Raw genomic sequence first — 25,107 nt, 5'->3', positions numbered from 1 at the left:
GGTAGTGACATTTACGAATTAATTAAAAATAAATACAAATTAACGAATAACAATATGCTTCAAATAAAATGTTCATCGTGTCTACCGCAACATTTTCGAAAATTATAGTCATTTCACATGGTCATCCGGCGGTCTGTAATGTCCAATATCCTGCGCTTGTGCATTATTCGTTCAACTTTCCCCATCCGGCCTGTACGAATCAGGTCGAGGAAATTTTTAACCATCGGTTTATCATCGTCGTGAGGTTTTTTCTTTCGTTCTTTCTTTTCTTTCGTATTAAAAACAATGGTCGGATGACAACCGCGCGTGTGATGATCTACTTGTGTGACGGAAAACCGTTTCATCATCGACGACGACAACGGCAGCGTCAGCGTCTGTGGCAGTGGCAGTGGCGGTAGCGGTGGCGGCAGTGGTGGCGGTCGCAGTACCGACGGACGTTTCTCCCCGCCATCAAAACGCTCGGCCGGCACCAAGTCTCGTTCCGGTGTACCATCCGACGAACATTCCGTCTTCCGCTATCGACCGGACCAGTGTACTGTTTAGTTCGCGATGTTTTACGAGATGCGTGACAAGCAATATGATTCCGGGTCGTCGTGCCTGGGCCGGTGCTGGGTGTTGGTGGCCATGTGCGGGTTACTCATCACCGTATCGTTCATCGGGATGACGCTGTGGCTCGGCATGAACAGCAGGCCGGATGTGCCGGCGGCCGTGTACCAGCCGCCTGTGCACGCGGTCCCTAACGTCCACAGACAACACCACTACGAGGTGACAACGGTCAAATCGGCGTTCCCGACGGCTGACTACGACGCGATGCCCACCACAAGCATAAAGAACAAAAAAGGCAGGATCGAAATAGTCGAACACGAGAAAATCGAGAAAATGGCAAAAATCGAACCGACTACTCCGACTTCGAGGGTCGAGGTCAAGCTCGACGACGGCGTGAGCCCGGTAGAAGAGACCATAGAGCCGTCCAGAGTGAACGGGGTAAGAAAAAAGAGTGAGGTAGTGTATCCGAATTGGTCCGAAATGGAAGGAAAAACCGAGGACGAGGTGGAGCCACCGCAAGAATTCCAACCTTATTACGTGAGCGAGCAACCAGACACACAAAAGTTCAACCCTATACCCGCGTTCTCCTACCTCAAAGAACACCCAATCCGATTGTCGGGAAAAGACATCCGACCACCGGGCACTACCGAAAGTGAGGAGTACCCTTATTTTTATCCACAGTTCGAGGACGTAACGCCCGCAGACGAGAAAGCCGTAAATCCTGTGTTCACGTTTTTGCGGAAAAGGTTACAGGACGTTCGCGATTGGTTGGCCCAATCAGGCATCCGAAAGAATCAGAGTCAATGGATTCAAATGGTTGACGCTGTTAATCAATCGCTGTACACGAAAAATGCTACCATCGTATTGTCTAAGCTCCGTGAAATGTACGCCAACACCAGTGATGTAGCCGCCGACACGCCTGTAGCTAGCTTAATTTATCCAGCTGCCGCCAACGATTCCGCCGCCAGCCTAGTTTCGTTTGGACTATTGGCCATCGATCTTTTTCTGTTACACAACGTACAGCAAATTGCCCTCAACGAAGACGCGGAAGCCGGGCAGCAAATGTTCAACGACCCGGACGTGGTGGCATTGAATGCGCTGTTTTTGCCTCCCGACCGTGTTAAACAACTGCGGTCGGCCAATTCGAGGGTGCTACAGGACGACCGTCGTGACAGGAACCCCAAAGGATTCGTATCTGAATTGATGGAGTTTGTCAACGGTGGTTTAAGAGCCATACTCAATCTGAGTAGGGCGTACAGGAGCAGCTCTCGGGCAGCCAAGGCCGAAGGAAAAAGCGTGGGTGATAACCCCACTGCTAGTGGATCATCGTTAGATTGCATTTGGACGTTATACTGTCGAAATTTAGACAAGACTGCTAAACTGGACGGACCTTATGGATTTTTAGCGAAGATGAACAGGTAGATTTTAAAATTATTTTATATTAATTCACAAAAAAACTAATTTTTTTTAAAAATATTTAACAATTTAAATTCCTGATATAGTGTTAGTTGATCTATTTAAATTAGGTTACATAGTTTTGAGTGGTTAAATTATTATTGTTTTAATTTGAATAATATTATCATGATCAGATTAAAAAAAATGTGTGTGTGGTTTAGTTGTTAGGATCCATAGTAATAATTATGATTATTAAAAATGATTAATTCTACATAAAAGACAGTTAAAACTATAATTATAGGTAGGTATACTTATTATAAAAACATTGGTTATAATATATATATATTATAAATTATAAAATTGTATATAAGTGTATAATCAATAAATAAATAAATGTATATTATTAAAATATTAAAAAAAAAATGACTTAATAACTTATACATAGTACTTAGGTAGGTACTTATAGTGATATACTATAATATATTATACTTACTTGGACAAATTGATAGCTTTCATATTGTGTTCTGTTTATTATTCATTCTATAACTTTCCACGTCAATATTACTAAAAATTTGAATGAATATAACAATAACATAATATATTCTTATGCGCTTTAAGTATTATCATGTATTTAGAAATAATTATAAATGAAAACCCTGTCAACTATGACAACTTTCTCGGTTTCTCGTCAATTTCTGAAACAGAAGATATACCATAATGGTATCGGGAGTTCTGATTTGGGATTTATGTTTGAACCACTCGGAATTTAATTGCTTACATTTTTCCAGTGCTACACTATATTTTAATTTCTGCACACTCGCTTCTTTTAACACGTATTTTAATACGACCATTGTTATTGAATTACTTGTCTATCTCGACAATTTCTATTAGTACCTACTACAGTGTACATTATACCAATATTTGTATTCGATCGGTGGTTGTTACTGTGTTAAGCTTTTGATATTAATCACTATAACAGTTATACTCAATTTCAAACACACGGGATACAATTACAAGGCACCGTGGTTTATGTATACGATTGCACACAACTTTGTGAATATCTGGACTTTAGAAATTTATCTGAAGATAAGGCTGTCTTTGATTTCATATTACAAAAAGAAAGTACAACATGTACACAAATAATTCATACGATGATTATAATGTATAATACAGCCATTTTTGAGTTGGGTTTACGACGATAATATGGTAGGTACATATAATATGAACTATGGACCTATCGTCTTGAATCACTACAGCGAGGAAATTAAATCAAAGTCCGCGATAAGCAAATATCATAATACCTAATGAATATTCAATGTATTCCGGCATTGGCGTGTTTAGAACAATATTTCGCAGATATTGGCCAAATGTATTTTTTTGGGAAGTATACAAATGTTCCTTGTCAGTGCAGATCAGTTCAGCTGACAATTTTTTGTAACTCATAGGTCTGGTCATCGACAGAGTGGTCAAACACATAATACGCTTTTGATCACATTTGACTTTCACACCGATCCATATATTATTATTTTCATAAGTGCCGCGCGTGGACATTTTAAACACGTTTATAGAAACGCATTACATTCTAAACACCTACGGCACGATAAAATTTAAAACGTGTTCGTATATAGGAGATATAGGTATGATTATGCTAAATAATTTTTTCTAAAATATATACCCACCGTCCTTAACACCCGCCGAACCGTGTTTCTGTATAATATTATTAACTACTGTTTTCTTCTGTGGCGTAAAAAACCGAGCACGTGTGAACCGTGTAAAATACGTTTTCTCGGGACAAATAAGGAAAATTAGCATCGTCGCTCTATGACGGTGTGTTTAACGGAAAATTATTATTCACGTTCATTAGCATTGTGAAGCAACCATAACATTATATAGGTATTATATTATAGCGGTCAATCAGGTGTGAAACTGGGCGACGGCGTTTCAAAACATAATATTTTGTTGTTTACAATGTTGACGTGAAAATGCCAATGTATCTATATTTAAAACCCCTAAGATAAAAATATCTATCCATCACAGCTCCCCCCCCCCCCCCCCCGTTCTAAATGTTTTTGTGGGCCCTATACAAAATTCCCAATAAAATACAACCCATTACAAGCGATATGGGTGTCCCATGTACGATTTCTAGGTAATCAATAATTAACCTACAGCTTAAAATAAAAAAATTATTTAATATATTATAATATACATTTAGGTAGGTATATCATAAAATATTATTTAATATAAAATAAGTATTCCTATCAAAATTTCAAAAATTACAAATGTATTTCAGCGAAATAGCCTGGTCCCTGTAATCCAGGTCCGACAGCCCCCCTCTCCCTTGTGGGGTGCCCGGATCTATCATATTTATCAAACGTCGTTACGAGTTAAATACCACCGGTGTCCGTACAATGTTGTAACTTTATAGGTATATTTTGTAACTCATTTTGTATTGATGGAGCAAACCAAAGTTATTAATAATAATGTGTTGAGCTGTAAATCACTAACCGATACCCTATAGGTAGTACACCTACATATTATTATGTATCATAATATATAGAGAGCGAACGAGTAAATGAAATGTGTGAATAAAAATACTTACATGGTTATATGATTGGCCGTTCATCCGTGTGAAGTGTTTTAAATTATAAGCGGAACAAAGGAGCTATATATTGATTTATTTTACAGTCATATATATATTATACACTTTATAGGTATATTAAAATTATCTGATGGCTGCGACTGTAAAAGCTAAAAATACTCTACCACTAGTTTCGAATAGTTCATCACTAATGTGATCACGAATTTTATTGTACTTATGAAAAATAATCTTTAGACATTCCAGTAGTTTTGGAAGTATAAATGTCAGCAAAGCTATTTGTTACAAAATCGTTTAAATGTCGATTACACGCTCTCCACTCTTTAGAAATGCAGTTTTATTATTTTTACATTAATGTGCAAAGTGCTTCTTCACAATTTAATTTGTCATTAAATAAGTTAGTTCTACTGTTCTATACAAAACAGAAAAATGTTCATTAAACTGTAAAACATTAGTACCAAACGTTAGAAACATGAATTCATACTTATAAGATTAAGTATTATTTAAATTTAGATTTATTTTGATAACATTTAATCTTGAAATTACCTATTTACGGTATGACATTTTAATGTTTGAACTTTGATTCATTCTATTAAATTCTAATTGTAATAAAACACACCTTGAGAAAGTCTTAACATAAAGCTTATACATTTACAAATTAAGTTTATAAGTAGATACAACTTTTTGCGTGCCGAAATTAATGAAACGAAACGAGTACTTATTTTACTATAGTATCTACTATTTTGCAGTTCTGAATGTTGTCTTTAGAACTAAGATCTAATAATATCATATCATTTTTTCAATAATATATATACCTAACAACATTTTAATTAATTTAAATATATAATATATATTTATATATAAAGTGATTGACCAAGCAATAAACATGTTCACCACTATTTTTTCCTTTAACAACGAATTTATTCAAATTCTAACTTTTGGAATTTTGAAGTTTTCTCGAGGACAATATTTTAAAATACTAAAATTGTCAATATCATAAGGGGTGTTCCTTGGTGATACAAAATTCTTTTTTTAAACGAAAATCAATACTTTTACTGTAAATCGCTAAATAGGTGATTTATTTTGAAAATGTTGATAGATCTATATCAAAATTCGCTAATGTTGATTTGTTTTATTTATTCTTTGAATACGAAGATAATAATTGTTATAGTTAAATGTTTGATACTACAATAAATATTACTTGGATATCCTCACGAGGAAGGAGAGTCATAGAGCCCCTGTGATTTTTATATATTATAATCCCAAGAAGCTAGTACCTATTTTCGATAGAGAATTGTTTTTTTATGTTATTTATGCTTTTTATAATTTTTGATTTGTTATTTTTTATTATATTTCTTTTTATTGTGTTTAACATCAGTCACATAGTTATAACTTAAAACTTATTCGAGTTGCCGACAAAAAATCTCAACTAAAATACCGCATTTACTTATCGTTTTAATATGTCGGTGTAAAATATATTAGAAATACTTATAATATTCTGTGTCTGTTGCTGGTTATCAAATTGATAATTACACGCCATTGAACATTGTTACATTATTTTTATTTTTATATAGATTATTTTATTATTCTATTTTTATTTTTATTTTTATTCCATGTTACAACTTTGTATGTATATTATGTGTCAAAATGTGCCATACGATAAATAAATAAATAAATAATACTTATAATTATTATAATACAATACATACTAATAATTAATATTTAATATTTACGTTAATTATTCTAAATTTTTAATTCCACAAATAATATCTACTAGGTAATTAATAAATTAATTAACTAATAATATTATATTTGTATACTATTAATTATTATATTTAGATAGGTATGCTAACTATTTAATACTAATTAATAATTATACTTGAACTCGAGTATTATATTATAATTACATTTCTGCTATATTTCATATTGACATTTTGTCCATAGGATATTTTACTGCCGATATTATTGGTTACGCGATATGCCACCGACATTTTTTTTGTTATAGTTATGTAAGTACCAAGTTTTTCAAAAGCTTGAATAAAAGGAGTTGATTTTTCAATAAAAAAAAGAAAAACGTTGGTATACACGATTTGGAGTCACTAAATTGTTTTCCAGGCTGTATAAGTCTCAATAAAAGCTTTGGAAATAGTTGTATTGTTTGTGAATGATGACGGTCATTCTATAAAATTGGATTTCGGTCATTTTTAGGTCGTTAACTATTTTTTTTTGGACCACGTTGAAAATGGTTTATTGTCTTTTGAAAATAGTAATTGAATTAAGTACCCTTTAGTATATCAGATTTCCCGCCTTTTTAATGTAACGTAATAAGTTTTTTTTAAACAAAATAGTTAATTGACGGTTTCCACTTTCCAAAAAAAAAAAAGCTGTGTAGGTACTTTTTACAAAAATATTAAAATTTATATTACTCAAATTATTTTAATTTAACACTTAAAACTAAAAATGGGCTTACGAAAATGTTAAATTAAATCACATTAGAAAATTTAAGTAGTTTATATTGATAAAATAGTGTGTATATGTGTGTTTAAATTAGGTAACGAAAGATTTAATTTATTATTATTACCTACTTATACTAATATATAGATACTTACTATATTTTATGTACATTTTATTACTTTATAGCTGGTATATAACCTATAGTATAATATAATGTTAAAAATACGTAAATACCTAACTATAATTTATTTTTTGTTATGGTAAATAAATATTAATTAGTACTTACTTAGGCACTCGGGCATTATTCGTGTAGGTATACATTTACCAAAACGCTGATAACTAATATTAGGGATAGATGTTATTATTTTTTGCTTTTATGAATACTAGGTACAGTAATTCTAACAGTTTAATCTTTTAAGTTTCAAGTAGAAATAATAATAATTAAGGATAGTTAATTTGTTAAACTAATAATTTTGAAAAACAATAATTTAAAATCCATCTGAAAGGATAATAATAGGTATGACGTTTATTTTAAAATTATGAACACTAACATAACTGAATAACCACGGCGAGACGGACACAGACGTAATTTTATCTTCCATACCTACTGAATATGATAAATCCGTACCCATACAAGTATACTTACATAATATATAAGTTGATACAAGTTTCACTTTGACTGGAGTTCAGTTTGTTTTATTTTTACAAATATGATACATGTCAAAGATTACATTACCTACTAATTCAATTTTATTTTGGATAATAATCATGAATTTGACACACAAGCGATATTAATGGTCAGTATGGGTCGTATAATATAGAGATATTATATTTTATTAAACTAGTTATGAGGTACAACAACAAGTTGTATTACGCTATAAAAAAATATGACGTAGGTAGGTCATATATGAATATATGATGTCCATATGTAGTTTTAGCTATATTATTATAAATGAAAACTGCCAGTTTTATTGTAGTTTGTGATTTCTTTTATATTTTTATATCCTATATCAGTGGCGTACGCAAGATTTTTCAATGGGGGGGGGGGGGGGGGCTTGAAAATTAGTTACAATTTTATTTTTATTTTTTCCAGTCTAATAATTGGAGACGTTTATTTGAGGTATTTTAAAATGTTTGTAACTTCTCAACTTTTCTGGTAGAAAAAATGCTCTGATCATAAACTTTAATTCCCGATGAATGTTTTTGGAAGCAAATTGTACTTTTAGAGGTCAAATTTGAAAATGCTCAGTGCTTTTTAGAATAATTGCAGAAAAAAATTTAGAAGATTAGAAAATTTACTAAAATTGTTTGGTAACCAGCTTGGTTATACCGTCCTCACTTGGATTGTATTTGATTAATTATAATTATTTTTTTCCTGTAAATATCAATAAAAATTATTTACGTAATTATTACGTAATTATTTACGTAAGTTTTTATTATAGCCAAAATAGGAATCATGGTTTTTTTTTATAAGCATTTAAAGTTCAAATTTCGTCAAAACCCCAGTTAATTTGTAGTTCAAAACTTATAAAATATTAAATGTGTATAAGCTAAGACTAGAAAATGGAATATAAGGTCTTTCATACAAGTAGTTCATACTTTTTCCGAAAAATTACAGAATTATATTTATGATTTTAATTTATGAAAATTGGTATGCAAATAGAATGTTTTTTCAAAAATGAATTCATTCTGGTAAGACGTTTATGTAATTTACGTCTTGCTTACTATAGTTGACAGTTGAAACTTGATAAATATTTATTTTTTTAAAGTAATAATAATACGTCAATGGGGGGGGGGGGGCTTCAGCCCGTTTGCCTCCCCCCTGCGGACTCCACTGTCCTATATTATGGTCTCTACACAATTTACGACTTATTTTTTCTGAAAATCACCATAACCATCTATGAGGATATTAATAATGATATTACAGGACTTACAATAATAATGCAAGAGTTAATAAACGACAAATTAGTTTCAAAACGATAATGCTGTTTTTAAACCACTTATGAATCACGACTCACGAGATCCTACGATCACGAGAGCAATTTTGTCGGTGTGTAATATAAGTGATATTATTAATTTGACGAAATTTTTCTTGATCTGCTATTACCCCTCCCCCCCTCCTTCCTTCATCGAATATATAGAGTGATTCACAAAGCATGCTCACAACCATTTTTCTTTTAATAACGAATTTATTCAAATTTTGATTTTTGAAATTTTTAAATATACTCAAACCCATTTGTTCAAACTCTTGAATTTGTTTTGTACTACATAAAGAGTTTGAATCGCCACAGGACACTCCTTAAGTATTACAATAAATCTCAAGAATTTTGTAAAGGTTGATAAGTAAATTTAAATATTCTAAAAAAAGATTTTTATTTTTGAATAACTGTATTACTGATAGAAAAATAGATGGGGGGAGTGAGCATGCATGGTGAATCAACCCGTATAAGACAATTTTGTTCGTGTCACGAAGTATTTATGATTTTTATCTTATCAAATTATTGGGTATTTAACGAAAACGATACATATTATTAAGTACTGCCAGAGTTATAATTAAAGCTAACTTAGTAATATTTAGGTTCACACCTACTTGTTTTTTATTACTTTATTTTAATTGATGAAGAATAGTTACGCGTAACTGCCCAGCGAAGAGGAAAAGCGGACCGTGATAAATCGGAGTTTGTAAACAGCTAGTAGGTAAACACTAATTATACGTTGTTTTTTCAATATTCGTTGCACATGTGATTTTTTACCGTAACAGTGATTAACTGGTTATTTGCGTGATCGTATGACTTATGATGACGGTAAATAGGTATGTGCAGCCAGTAAAAAAAAAAATAATAAACAAATATAATATTATAATATTATAACTATTATAGGTAACTATATATTATAAAAATACATTGTTGTGCATATGCATGTGGAGTGCGAGTGTGTGTGTGTGTGCGTGTGTGTATAACACACTTCACGGTTTTTTGACTCCAAAGACAATTTACGTCCACGCAGGGTTTCACAGTGTTAAATTGGACGTCATTATATGATCCCGACTATAAAGACGTTTAACGAGCTGGGAATAACGGATTCGTCTAGAAAATCGTGCTTTAAAACGGTCGTGTTTATTATTATTATTATCATTTTTTTTTGTATTGAAGAACATATTATTATTATCGTCATCATCATCATCATGCCTATGTACACACACGCGCAAAACCATAATAATATTATACAACGGAAAATTCGGCATGGAAAGATATCAAAAATTATTACGGTGTTTTATTTCTGCGGGTCGTTACGAGTTGGGAATAAGACGTTCGGGTCCGATACAATCGGTTTTTTGCTGTCGTTTTATTTTTTTTTCTTCGCTCTTTGCCGTCCGCAACCCGTGGTAGTATAATACTAAGTTGTCGTCTTGGTCACGACCGGTGCGCGCACCGCGGCGTGAACCGTTAAAATAGCTGGTACCTACGATAATAGTATATAATATGCACCGGCTGGAGAGCACCGCCAACGGGACGCAAATTGTGATTGTGTGTGTGTGTGTGTGTGTGTGAATGATACTTAAGGCGCAAAACGATTTTTTAATACCGTATCGTATACAGTGTAGTGGGTAAACGTATTAATATTATACTTAACGATTCGTATATAGTTGCAGTAGGTATTAGGTACCCTACCTATACTAATTACGAACCGCGACTACTATACTGGAGGGTTATTCCGTCCTCTGGCTGTTCGCTCACCCGTCTTCCGCAGAGAGCAATAATTACTGGATTCTTTAGAATAATATCGTTATAAACATTTACATAACATTTTATTTATGAGACGCGGCGTAATATGGCGGTGGGACGGCGCTGAACCGAGGGACTGCAGATCGTGCGGCCAAAGTGCGTTTGTGTCGAGATTTACGCGCGGAACACGTAGAGAGACGGTATAAAAAACAATTTTATACACACACACACACACATATACGTACTTAAAGTAATGAAAACTTCACTTCGGTCGACTGAAAGTTAAAAAGGCGTGGGGGGGGGGGGGAGGCGTGGAGGCAAGCGACCCACCGAAAGCTGCGAGGAACACGCACAAACAAGTCGCTGGGCATATCGCCCGATGTGTGCGAATAACGGGTCCTCGAGAGGCGATCAATTCGCTTCCGGGTGCTACGCGAGGAAAAGTTCCCAATATATATATTATATACATAGTATAGGGTAGTTATATATATATAGCCGTGACCGTTCGCTGACCGGCTGCTAATACGCGTTTTCCAGCTGAAAATGCCCCGACGTCACGCCCGTCCCTGCAGCTGAAGTCGCGCGTTCTCGATTCACTGCGTTTTCGATTGCAATAACAATGAATAAACTTAGACATTACAAACGTAACCGCTATATAATCGCTTGTTATTATTATACATTTCAGTGGCACATATAGGGTTTAATTTCGAGGGCGGTTTTAGAAATCCCGACAGTACAATTAATAATATAATCCTACACACACATACTTTTATTTTCAGGGGGGGGGGTGAACCTCTAACAAACCCCCCTCTCCCCACTATATACGCCACTGAATTATACATTATACTCTCCCGGCAACTCAAATTTTATGTTTTTTCAGCGGCTGAAGAGTTTTTCTATTTATATGAGAGAAAAGCTATGGGAAAAATAACCCTTATTATTTGTATACCACTACCTATTGAATTGTGTACCCCGGTGTTGTAACAACAGTCTACGCGGGTTCTAATATAGTTTAAAAACAATGTATGGATACAGCTATTGAAATAAGCACATCGTTAAACTTTATACCTAATACCGTTTCACCATCACGTTTAACACACGTTATACCAAACTGCAGCATCGCGCTGTTAACGATTTGTATTTAAACGTATTAATTATTATGGGCTTACCACGCCTTTGGTTAATTAATTTAGACAACCATTTAGGCATTTTTATACTTAAAATTATACTTTTAGGTCCCTTATTCTGATACTCCACAATATTAATTCTTTCTTCATAAGTATCTACCTACGAGTAATTTAAAAAATATAGGGTATTTACTTAACCGTAGTAGGTAATGGTTCATAATTTTTAATTTTTGTATTTTTAAGTAATTAATTCTACTTAAACACACGCCTGCAGTATATTATTAATTTATAAAACCAAAAATAATAATAATCCAAAATAATGGATGCAAATTGTTGTACTTTTAACGTTTAGTTATACATTGGTATAATAGATCAATAACTTGGTGTTGTCATAAGGATATAAATATAATATGAATTGGAAATAGGTATACTACACACATACTACAATGTCCAATTTAAATATTGCAATATTGATCGAAAGTCCTGAAAATTTAGTTTTCCTAATTTTTATACATAAGGTAATAATATCTTTGATCAGTGATTTATCTTTATAAATTCTTTAGTTCAATTTTAATTTTAATAATAATATGGCAAAATTTGCTTAATCAATCTAAAAATTAAAACTTAATTATTAGTTCACTCGTCTTCTTTAGTTTTAAAAGAAAGTAGTTCCAAGCTTTATATTTCTAAAAAAAGTAACTAGGTATCCATTTCTTATGGAACTAGATCATTCCCAAACCACTCACTGCAGCTATTCATTTTAAATTGAAACTCATTTTTATGTGAAATATTTTAATTTCGTATATATATATTTCCTATATATTTTTACCCATTTTAGTTTTTTGAAATATTAAAATTAACCAACTTTAGAATAATTTTACTATTTCCTTGAAAGCACCAATAGTTTTAATAAATGTATAAATTATGGTCAAAATAATAATATAATTAAATTAAATGATATAGTGGTGTAGATTTATATTATAAAATTATTTAGTTTATAAGGAATAGATTTAAGTTAAAACAAAAAAACAACAAATCTACATAATAATATATATTGTATATTATTACATACTATACCGTCTATACCACAAGACTGTATATTATCCATTGTATGGTACCTATACATAATATGTTAGTTTCATATTTCATAATTTATATTAATTACAAGTTTGATGTAAACATTCAGTTAACTGAATAATCGAGAATTTTTATTTGATATGAACTTGGTGAAAAATTAGTGAGTTAGGTGCAAAATCGGGACAAGCCATTTATTTGGATTTATTTTAATCTGAAAAGTGAAAACAATGCATCAATCGAAAGATGATTTTGAATGAACGGACATTTAATAACATTTAAATCTTTTAAATAAAAAAACTTAAATGTGAAATGATATATGCGTATCTCCGATGTATTTTTACACAATTTAAAGGAGAAATTAAAAAATAATATATCGTTTATGGGTTTTTATTTACTCAAGAATTTTTTTATTTAAAACATATATATTTACAATTTATACGACAAGGTATAATAAGTAAGTGTGGTGACATAAAATAACATTTGACATAGGAACATTTAAATAATAACAATCCATAACTTACAAAAATAATTGAATGAAAATATTAACTTTATATTTATGATACTAAAATCAACTTTTTGAGTTTCTGTATACAGACACGGTATACCGGGTCAGTTACTATTTAAAAATAAATAATGAGAGGGGATCAAAATATTATTTCTTTGACTATAGATATATTTTGAAAGAAAGTAGAACGACGATCGACGACTACCTATTTATACTCAAACTTCAACAAATGGTCAATATCGCCGGCAATTTGATAAAATATAATTTCTCTTCAAATTTAATACACCTACCTACATAATATTATTAAAATAATCAGTATAAATCATTACATAAAAAATTCGAAACTTGATTTTGGCCTCCCTCTTTGTATTTTCAATACACTATATTTTAGCAGGTTGTTTTATGTGAAAAGCAACAGTTTGCGTTTGTTGCGATTTTTCGTGTTTACGATAAGACGTATCCAATTAGGATTCGAACCATGAAACATCTCCATAAGAAACACAAATTTATCATGAAAACGATTGATCCTGTTTTGTTTTTTTTTTTACTGAGACGAATATTAAAAGAGCAAGAAGTGTTTGAAAGATGTCGGAAGTAAAAAAATTTCTACGTTATCATGAACCACCGCACAAAGTTGTTTTTTTACCAAAAATATTCATACAGATCCTTTACCTACAATATAGTGATCTATGATATTGGTTCACGTGAAAATAACTGAGAACTGCTCTCAGTGTTTCTTATAATATTATACGCTCACCGTTATCGTGACGTCACTGTTCTATGGCGCCAATGATGAGTACCACTGCAGCAGTATTATATAGGTACATGATCATTATAGTGGGTGCCAAAATCATGCAAACAAAAGGAGAATAAAATAGGATAATGACAATAATAGTTTATGATAGTAAAAATAAAATTCATATCGAGTTGTTTATAATATTATTATTATGTTATCATTTGTTTTTCGCTTTCGAAACAGAACCCATTGTGCTTCGCGTGTAAGTCGGGCAAATACAGCGTGGGATGATTCGTACCTTAGCCGCTACATTCATTTTTCTCAGTTTCTCAGAGAAAACATTTTGAAGTTCAAAGTGAAATGACCAGCGAGGCCATGCGCGTGACTTGCAATGTATATTCCGCTCGTATATTATATAAGCTTTAAACCGCGGTTATAAAAAACAATTTGATTTTTTTAATATAATGTATCACGGTTATAACTAGTCATAAACTTATTGAATATACTTCACTATACTTCATACCATATGGTGCCTATTATATTATAATATGAACGGTTTTCGGTTTTTAAAAATTTAAAATCACAACAGAGAAAATTAGCAGTTTAAACGGATCACTCTGTATATTGCCAATACCGTATACCATGACCGCGGTATATGGACGTAGATTTACGTTCCGAACCCGTCGCTTTGACATAATATTCTAATATATATAAGACTACTCTAATGGACCGCAACCAAACGGAACGCAAACAATGGCCGGTCAATTTTTTTTTCCAATTGGAAATTTTTTGCCGCACATTTAACGAAGATGCGAGGCTGGGCCGTGACTATACGGCGGTCAATTATGCACGCAACCATCGACGTCGATGCACATAATTTTGTGCTATATTATCGTATATAATGATGTAGTAAATGTCGCGTTATCATATTAATATTATTATTATTATTATCGTTGTGCCTATTAGGATAGGTACTCACGTTGTAAACGCGTGCAGTGCAATTTGTGCGTGGACAAAAAATATTAAGTGTCGGGCCTACTCGTGTTTAAACAACCGGCGTGATAATTTTCAATGGGCCACCGGACAAACAAAATTGCTTTAAATGTATGTATATTCAAAACATATTATTACCATCATAATATTGTTATAGGCGCATTTTAAACATTTAAAAAGGTCAACTTAATTTTCGCGGTACAAATATGAAAATCATTACTGGAGCTCGGAACTTGATGACCTAAAAATCTTTGAAAAAAATGTTAAAATATTGTATAAAAATAACAAAATATTCACTAAAAATTAAAAAAATTACCATAAATTACTATAATTTTCTTAAATATATAATGATATATTATAACATAATTTTAAAATTTTAAATAAATCGAAGTGGTTATATATTTATATCAATACTAATTGTAGCTGATTCCAAAACAAATATGTACCTAGTACCTATCTATTGGTAGGCTTCACAGTATTGTAAACTCAACCACTACAGTATTGTAAAAAATCATATTTATATAAATAATTGAAGGATTGGGGTAAATGTCATGTTAGGTTACTTCTACTTTAAGAAACTTTAACTTTACTTCTAAGGTTTAACAAATAATGTTTAACGCAAAAAAAACATTAACTGAAAACGATTAAAATTAAAATTAAAATCTGTACCATCGAATTTTGCATGATATAAATTAAATTTCTATAAAAATCGTGCATCGTATACAAATGTAAATGCATCAAGTTTTTGGCCACAGTCATATATTAGGCCACTATTTTTCATGGTCCAATATGAAATTATATTCTAATATAATTGGTAATATCAAAACATATTGTCAACTAAGAATATAATATATTATTATATGCTGTACTTGAGCCCACACAGGCGTTTAAATAAATAAACTAATAAATAATGATTATCAGGTTATTATATTTTACAGTTTTTTGATGTCAGTATAAATTATTACTATTTTTACTGCAATATACTTAATAATAACAAATAGAATAATAAAAATAAAAATTTGACATTGCAATATTTAAAATATTGCATTTAGTCGTTGGGTTCCTCTATTATATTATAAAATTATAGAAAAATAAGACCTGAGGGGGGGGGGGGGACAACAGGCGATCGACCGTGCCCAGTAAATTATTATTTTTCTACGTATGGGTTAGGTTAGGTTAGGTTAGAAAAATAATAATTTACTGGGCACGGTCGATCGCCTGTTGCGCCCCCCCCCCCCAGGTCTTATTTTTCTATAATTCTAAAACGTAGATAAATCGTTAGCCAGGGACGCATATTATTGTTGCGTAAATAATATTATTCTCAATGAGTGAGGGGGGGGGGGGGGCACACGGTGACAAAACATAGATTTTTGTAAATATTATAAGCGTTGACGAAGTATAAGTATAATGTAATGACCGGAAGTAGTTTAGTTATATTTATTATTGGTTACGGATAATAATAATATAATACCATATTAACATTTTATGACAGAAAAATAACAATACTATCAAAACAGTCGGAGAAGGCGTCAGCATAAATCGTGTCGTATAACGTTGAGACTGTATGTAGCTACTATAACTATTATAGGTAATCATTCATCAAGAACCGTGTAAATTATTCATTTAGAATTTAGATACATAATATTCCAGTTGTCGAACCATTAAATAATACTGTTAATCAATGATGGTATTATTTGACTGAACGTGCTGTGATGGAAAACGAAATTCCTATCCGTTGATATTTGTAAACACATTGTGTCTGTTGTGAAACGTCCGTTTTATTTTATTATATATTATATATATACTTCTCAAAACGGATATAAAATATAATATGATTCATCGATATAGCATTACCTACGTAATAGGCAAATCAAAAGCATACTATCTATTATTTTTATTTTTATTTTTAATTGAGTAGATCGTATTATTATTGTGATGAATAAATACCATGTTTGGATATTGTGTTTAAAAGAGACTATACTACTGTTGTACTCGGAAAACGATTCCAATCAAAATTAAATTTATTGGAGCGTACTAAACAAAAAATGCACTGTAGAAATGTTTGTAATTGATAAATTATCAAAACTACAAATTTTAAGAAAACAAAATAGTAAAGGCAAAATGTTTTCTAAATTGTTGAACAAACACACATTTTGGAATACTTTGTATAAATTAAATTAATTTATTTTCAGTTAAAATATCACCTATTTAGACGAAATAATCTCATTACGTTACGTGATATGATGTATTATAATGGTTCTTGAATTTTTTTTAAAATTAAATTTCTTATATTATGAGCTCTATTTTTTACTCACTTTGCTATGTTTATTTTTCAGCTTGGGTTTACGTTTAATGATGGGAGAATTTCCCGTCGAGAGAGCGCTGGAGCATTTGATCAAGGAATCGGCACATGGATGGCGGAGATTGAATTGTGATCGGCTTTTCCCCAGGTATAAAACTATTAGCAATAACTACGTTTAATATAATTTAATAAATTTATTTTAGGATACTATTATTTGTTTAGAATAAATAGGAAACTATTAGGGTCTTGATAATTTATCCAATCTCATTGTTTTTAGTTGAGGAAATAAAACCCAAGACCATATAGTTATCCTATTGTCCAAATGGTCATTAAAGTCTATATACTTGGGTAGTTAGGTCTGTAAGTAGGTTAAGGTGGTTAAACAGATATGGCAAAAAATCAAGTCTTTGCGGATTAACACGATAGGGGGAGTAAGAGAGGTAAGAATTAAAATTTGACTATAAGGCAAATCCGCAGTTTAATGTCAGATTTGGTTGTTACCTATATACACTCCGATGATTCTAACAAAATTCCATAGTTAATTATGATTTATGACGCTTGCACTATTATAAAAATATATTAAATATGTCGTTCTGGTTAACGATACGAATAGATTTGCACGCTTAAATGATCACAAATCGTTATGTTAATGGGGTGTACGTGGCTGGCACATTAAAATATTTCTGACCATCAATTTAAATTCCATAAGGACTTAATTCAGGAAAATAATTCCAACGCTTCTTTGAACATTATGCTATAAATAAATGATTCAACTTTTTATTTTGGTTCGAAATTAGCGCTTCCGATAACATTTAAAAATATGTCAAGTGACAAGTAGGTAGGTAGATCTATGTATCTCGTACTTAAATAGAAATAAGGAATTAAAAAAATGAACTAAACTTTTCATGTCACAGAAATAATAATATTATGCTGGTCAGAATAAAAACATTTTAATGTAAATAGCAATAATTTATACTTATTAAATAAAGTGTTTTTTTTTTTAAATTAAAACAATAATAATCATTGTATAGCAATAATTGTAACAGAAAACAGAGAGATTAATAAAAGTTCTTCTTATGAAAAAATTACATACTGTGATCTAAAATAAAGAAATATAAAAAAAATGTAATAGCTAGGTAGGTCATATAGGTATTATTAAAATATTTTAATGATATTACGAAAGTATATTATCTAATAAATTCTTTTGAACATACATTTTGAGTAACAAAAAGTGAAAATTCGTGTGCATATTATAATAGGCACCTATATACAAGAATTACAATTTTAATACGATATTAGCTTATTATAATAAAATACATTAAATATAAGACGTGTTGTGTGTCATAGGGAAATATAACTTTATAGTTTATCTCCCTTTACTAAAGTAAGGCCTTTATTTACTTATTACTTACCTATAGTTCTCAATAAATTTAAAACTTCACGTCGATCTATATTTTTTTAATTTCTTTATATCTAATATATGAATGTAAATGTAAGAAATATAAATGTGAATCTAATGTCCTAACATTACCGGTATCAGCAAGTAGGATATTTTACTTTAACTCACATATTATTATATAGCTATATATTTCACTTTGAGTATTATAAATCGCATTAGTCGTTATCTTAAAAAATCAAATATAGAAATAATTATATTGCACGCTATTGTGATGGGAAAAACAATTGAAGTATAAATATTATGACGTGTTCAAATTGAAAATTAAACGATGACCACGCTGACACACCGTTGACTCTGTTGTATAAGTCTTATTTTTGGATTTGAATTTTACAATTACTCTATCCAATGTCATTTGCCATTAGTGGTCCACCACACTTTCACTTGAGTTTATTGATGACCATCTCTTGTTAGCGCATCAATTAACCGACCTTATTTCAGTGGTCACGAGCATTCTGTACACGAATGTGGTCGATTTATATAATACAATGTACACACAATTAATGTAGGTAAAATGAACCGGAATAATAAGGCGACAACAATACTAATGTAGAATAGATACAAAAAACCTAGTGTATAGAAAAATTTGTGATTGTTTACATAATTATAATGATATTTAAAGTGGTTTTCATTCATCGGAGAAAGCTGAATATGTCAGACCACTAAGCACGAACGATATTATCAAATTATTATAAAAGATTATTATGTGTGCTTGTCCACTAATAGTAAACATTTAAAATTTTTAACCGTTGGAGTCCGATACAATGAGATTTAAAATCTTTTTGTGAGAAAAATGTATTTCGGCCAAATGGTGTTATTGCAGTGCGTAACCGATTGTAATTATTTCATCAAATACTTTACGGTGTGGGTTACTGTCTGACGTCTGTAGTATACATACGACATAGGTTCACAACAATGCTTATCATTTCTGTTTGAGCAATATTAAAACAAATTATAGTCATAATAAATAATCAATAGGTACCTAGTCAATCAAGAAATATAAATGTAATCAAAATCATGTGGTGAATAATATGTGTCGTAAAATCGTCAAATATGCATACGTTATTATCAACGTTACTCTGGTTTTTGATTACATATTATGACATTTTTATTTCTTGTTAAGGATGTCATTAGATCTCTATTATAAACGAATGGTATAATTGGTTTTTATTAAAATTATCATTTGAATACGAGTAAAAATGTAATATTATGAAATTAAAATAGTCCAAACAAATATTATCTAAATTCATAATAGAATTATGTCTGTTTTTGATATTTCGTAATAATTAAAAAAAATATATGTACTTTCTAATTGAGTCTTTTTGTTGTCATTTGAATCTGTAGTGTTTTTAAAACTCACCGATTGTATTGTGTTTTCCCTTTAAATTCTGCGGTCCTTCGTTTCATTACCAGTTTTAAATTGTTTACTTCCGGATCAAAAGTGAAATCATCTTGTGATAAACGCCATATAATATATTTTTATGGAATTCAATAATGTTAAAAACATATCATTTCATTTTCATTTCAAAATCAAACACTAATAGACACGTTTCGCTTTCTGCGTTTAATTATTATTATCACTCGTTTTAAATTTAATAATTCCTCTCCGTTCAGCGTCGAACGAGTGTATTGCGCATAATAATAGCATTAAATAAAAATATAGAATAGCTGATATCCTATATTGACAAGGAATCGTGACTTTCATTCTTCGTTGTGTTTAAACGTTCATATTATTTTGTACGTACCTGCACTGCCCCCGGTCAAGCTTAACGGTTATTCCGTTGTGGGTGTCAGGTTCAATAATATTATTAATTTGGGAATGCGGCGACCTTGCTGTTTCGAGATCAGTAGCACGACAACGTCCGTATCTCGTTGTGCGTTCTGAAAATAAATAAATACCTACATTCAAGGTCAGTGTCCTTAGACTTGAAGAATATTATCAAACCGGTGATTTATTTAACGTAAGACACTTATTATTTAGAAAACTATTAGAGTTTTTGAAAATGTTTGTGTTTACATAATTTTAGGTCATCGAAAAATAACATTTAAAAAAAAATTCATATATTTTCTTATATTGTTTTTAAAGTATTTTTTACTTTTTTTTAATCACAACATACATTTTTAATCTGTTATTCAAAATCGGAATATTTCTTAGAGTACTTCGATGTGTAAAATCAAATTTTGAACGAGCAGTTTATGAGTTAATAACTCAATGTATTTAAAGTTTAGTTGAAAGGAATGGTCTGGTACGCAGGGTTACCCCGCAAAATGTTTATTCACTACTAGGCTCTTTTAACTTTTAAATACATTATACCTATCTACTTTAACTAATAAACTAATTGTTAGAAATTTGATTTTTATAGATCAAAATATTCTGAATAATATTCAGCTTCGGGATATGAAATTAGAAATGAATGTAGGTATAGCCATTCAAAATAGTAAATAACTTAAACAGTTATAACGATAAAAATAAGGTTTTTTTTCAAAAAATTTCGTTTTATAATGAGTTAAAATTATGTAAATGGAATACTTTCAAAAACTTTATTGTTTAAATAAGTGTCTTACGTTAAATGTATCACATCGTATGAATTATGTCGTGAGAATTATGGGTATTTTATATTATATTATATTGTAACTGTACCGTTTGGTATGTCGGTATTCGTAGAGTTGTACGCACTAAGGTATAGGTACGTAAAAAAAAGAAATAAAAGACAAACACGAATACTAACCACTAACATAATAATAATAATATTGTGTAGGAAACGACGCACGTCTAAAAATGAAAATAAATAACGTTTTTCAATCAAGTCTGGGCAATCGGGATCTATTGTATGGTCGCAGGAAACAACACAAAAGACGAAATATTGGCCATCGTGTCAGTAGGCAATAGTATTATAGGTAGGTAATTACTATTATGACTTGAGTGACAAATAACTGACACGCTTGCAATGTTCGTTTTCTCGGTGATAGCATGTGGTATAGGCTACCTATTATAATAGCCAAATGGTGACCAACTACATGGTCAAGACGTTATTGGTTATACGAAATAATTGTATGTATGCGTAATATATTATGGCATTATATGCACAGTTATGGCGTTCTTCGAAAATATCCGGGAAACAAGTATCTGGTTTTTATTTTATGTAGGTTAGTCTATCGGTAGAATATAATATGTCTAAAAATAAAAACACAAAAATTCAAAATAACAATAATTTTCACATCTAATTTATTGTGATAAAGTACCTCCTAATGAGGTAAGGTTAGCAGCTAGTAGCTACTCACTTGATTTCCAAATTGAATATTATTAAAATGTGTTCATATTAATCCTGTGATTCCCTTAACAATAATTGTTGTTAATAATAAACAATAATATTAACAAAAGAACACAGTGTGATCGTCAATAACTACATTGCCTCGCACCGGTTTAGTTGTGTATTATATAAAAAGTATAATGTAATAATACGTCCATACCCATTACCATATCCATTACCGTACGCATTACGCATACACCAGTTGTTTATCTATAACGAGATACTTTATATAGAAATGACAAGAGAGAGATTTTTATTCAAATGTCACAAACGTGAATCAGACGTAATTTCTTGTTATATAAAATTCATCGTTCTTTCATTTGTTTTTTTTTTCATTTAATTTTCGAGTTTAACTCCAGCTGCTATTATATTATATAATATTTAGTAGGTATTTACATATTTATGGTTGGTTATGAAGAAGTTTATATTTCATAGGTAGGTCAATACATATTTCTTATGATTATGGTAAAAAGGTTTTTTTCTTTACATATTTTGATTCAGTATAATTATAGTTTCAGGGGTTGGGCCCCTTGGACGATGTGGAAATTGCCACCTGGGCGATATAATTTGGGGTCAATTTCATATATTATTGGGGTCGATATTTTGTGTGATATTATTAGTAATAGTCAAATAATTGAGCCAATTATGTTAGTTTCCCGGGGCCGATTTATTATAGTCGCCGTCCGCAAGCTGATTAGGTTAGAAGTCAGACGGCAACCGCAACACGATACAACCATTAACATTTTAATATAATTAAAATAATATCTGACTGCTTGCGTCGTTGTCGTCGAGTTTGCCAGTTTAATTTTCCGTCGTTACAAATAATAACCATCGCTAACGTTAACTGCAGTAATACTCAACCCAACGCGTATGTTTGCACGCAATTTACTGAAAGAAACAGATAACGAAAACGATTTGGGTACCTATTTACGGGCACCTCTCGCGGGCGGAAAACACTCGCCAAGGCTTAGAATTTTAAATTTTATACGTTATTGTTCGAAAAGGTTATCTTATCTCGTCCGACGTACACAGGTTGGGTTAGGTACGCGTGTCATCATCACTCATATTAGCCACAGCTTATGTGTCCAATGTTTGATATTTTATTTTCGTTTCCCTGCGAGTGTACGTCATCGTTAAACCTCAAACACTTCGTTGGTCTCGCCGAATTTGCCGGTGATGTGAATGCGAACGATATTTCGACGACTTTAAAATAATGTCGTGTCGACAATATTCTGTTGACACGTACTACGTGAAACCCGAATAGTATAAGCACGTACACAATATATAGTGACGGATAACGCGGTATTTACAAGTTACGACTGCAACAGTTTGCAGCGTTGAAGTTCAAGTACCTAACGTAACCAACCTATACCTACGTATATAATATTATTATATTTTTTTGATCGGAACCAAGCATTAATTGTGTTGCATATTTTATTTCTCAGCTATTAAGTAGGTATTATTATTATTATTATTGTTTTAAAGACATGCTTATCTGACCGAAAACTTAACTACGTACTTATATCCATAATATATTTCTGTAATATATACCTAACCATATCGTTCCAGTTTCGGATGAATAAAACTCATTGTAATAAATTGTTGTCGGTATCAGCTTGGATCACAAGACCCGATAACGTCGTCGTGCGAAACAACCACGGGCCATATATATTTTGTATTATTATTTTTTTATCGTTGATTAACCCATCTCACTTTTGTACATAATACAAAATAATATCATACGGCGGAAATCGGTGTTTGAGCCGGGGACGTGCGTTTGAAATTTTAGAACCAAACGTAATAATATCGTCGTCGTCCTCTTCGTTTACCAGTCCACCACACACCACACACACAAAATAAAATAATAATAACACGTGCCGGCAATAACAATACAATGATTCCGTTTCAATTGCGTTCGGACAAAAAACAATTGGAGATAAACGTCGACAACACGCACTCGTGCACAGTACTGTTTTACGACTTACCTACCTATGCCCAAGCCGCAAGACGTACATTGTGCATAGCACACATCATTACGTATTTACGTATAATATAATAATATTATAGTACGGGTAGTGCACCTACCTACGACTGGGGAAGTGCGTGCGTGCCTATAATACAGCCGTCGGAGATGCTATTTTGCACGGCTAATGAATACGAGGAGGTTATGTGGACCGACGAGAACGTCGTACAAATATGTCAGATTGTATGGTTCGATCCTATAACTATATTATATCTATTTAGTGCGTGACTTTGGAAACTCTCGGTAGCACTGCAATAATTCTGTACACGATGATATTAGATATATCTGTACGACCAGCGTATTATACCGTACGAATCGCGCACACTGCAGTCCTGTATAGACATTTGACATTGCAGTAGTGCGGTGATCAGAATAGTCGGATGATTCGATTATTATTATAATTATTTTTTAATATTATTATTATTATATGTTATCCACGGCATCTATCATCCACGAGTCTATTGGTCGTAATGGATTTTATAAAATTAGCTTACATTAATAATATTGTTCAAAAGGGAGACAGAAAAAAAATCTCTATATACAGTTTAAAATGAAATAATATTATGAAAAGTCTAAATAAATTCTATAAAATTAAATAATATTAAGTTTATGTATATCGTATTATTATATTCCCTAACTCAACCTCAAGTCCACCGTCGAAGGCCGTATTGGGATAGCCATCATAATTTTCGAATACACCAATATGATTTATTATTATGTGCTTATTTTAAATCCAATAGAAACTTTCAAACAAATTCTCTGTACGACTATATTATTTTATATAGTGGGGGCTTTTACCATACTCAAAGCTATCGACTAGGTACATTATCCATAAGGTCGACACCGTTAATGTCATAATAT

General features: G+C 31.4%; 1 protein-coding gene across 1 annotated transcript in view; it reads left to right on the top strand.

Moving 5' to 3' along the window:
* Window positions 1–423: 423 nt before the first annotated feature.
* LOC132945372 (uncharacterized) overlaps window positions 424–25,107 on the top strand; it is a 34,846-nt gene continuing 10,162 nt past the window's right edge. The window contains exons 1-2 of the mRNA XM_061015093.1: window positions 424–1,964; window positions 17,491–17,604. Of these exons, the coding sequence (XP_060871076.1) occupies window positions 550–1,964; window positions 17,491–17,604 (1,529 nt within the window). The 5' untranslated portion in view covers window positions 424–549. The remainder of the gene's footprint in view (window positions 1,965–17,490; window positions 17,605–25,107) is intronic.

Source organism: Metopolophium dirhodum, chromosome 5, assembly GCF_019925205.1.
Source record: "Metopolophium dirhodum isolate CAU chromosome 5, ASM1992520v1, whole genome shotgun sequence".
NCBI classification, from domain to species: Eukaryota; Metazoa; Arthropoda; class Insecta; order Hemiptera; family Aphididae; genus Metopolophium; species Metopolophium dirhodum.
Note: the sequence above shows the minus strand (reverse complement) of the source record. Positions and strands in the feature narration are given on the sequence as shown.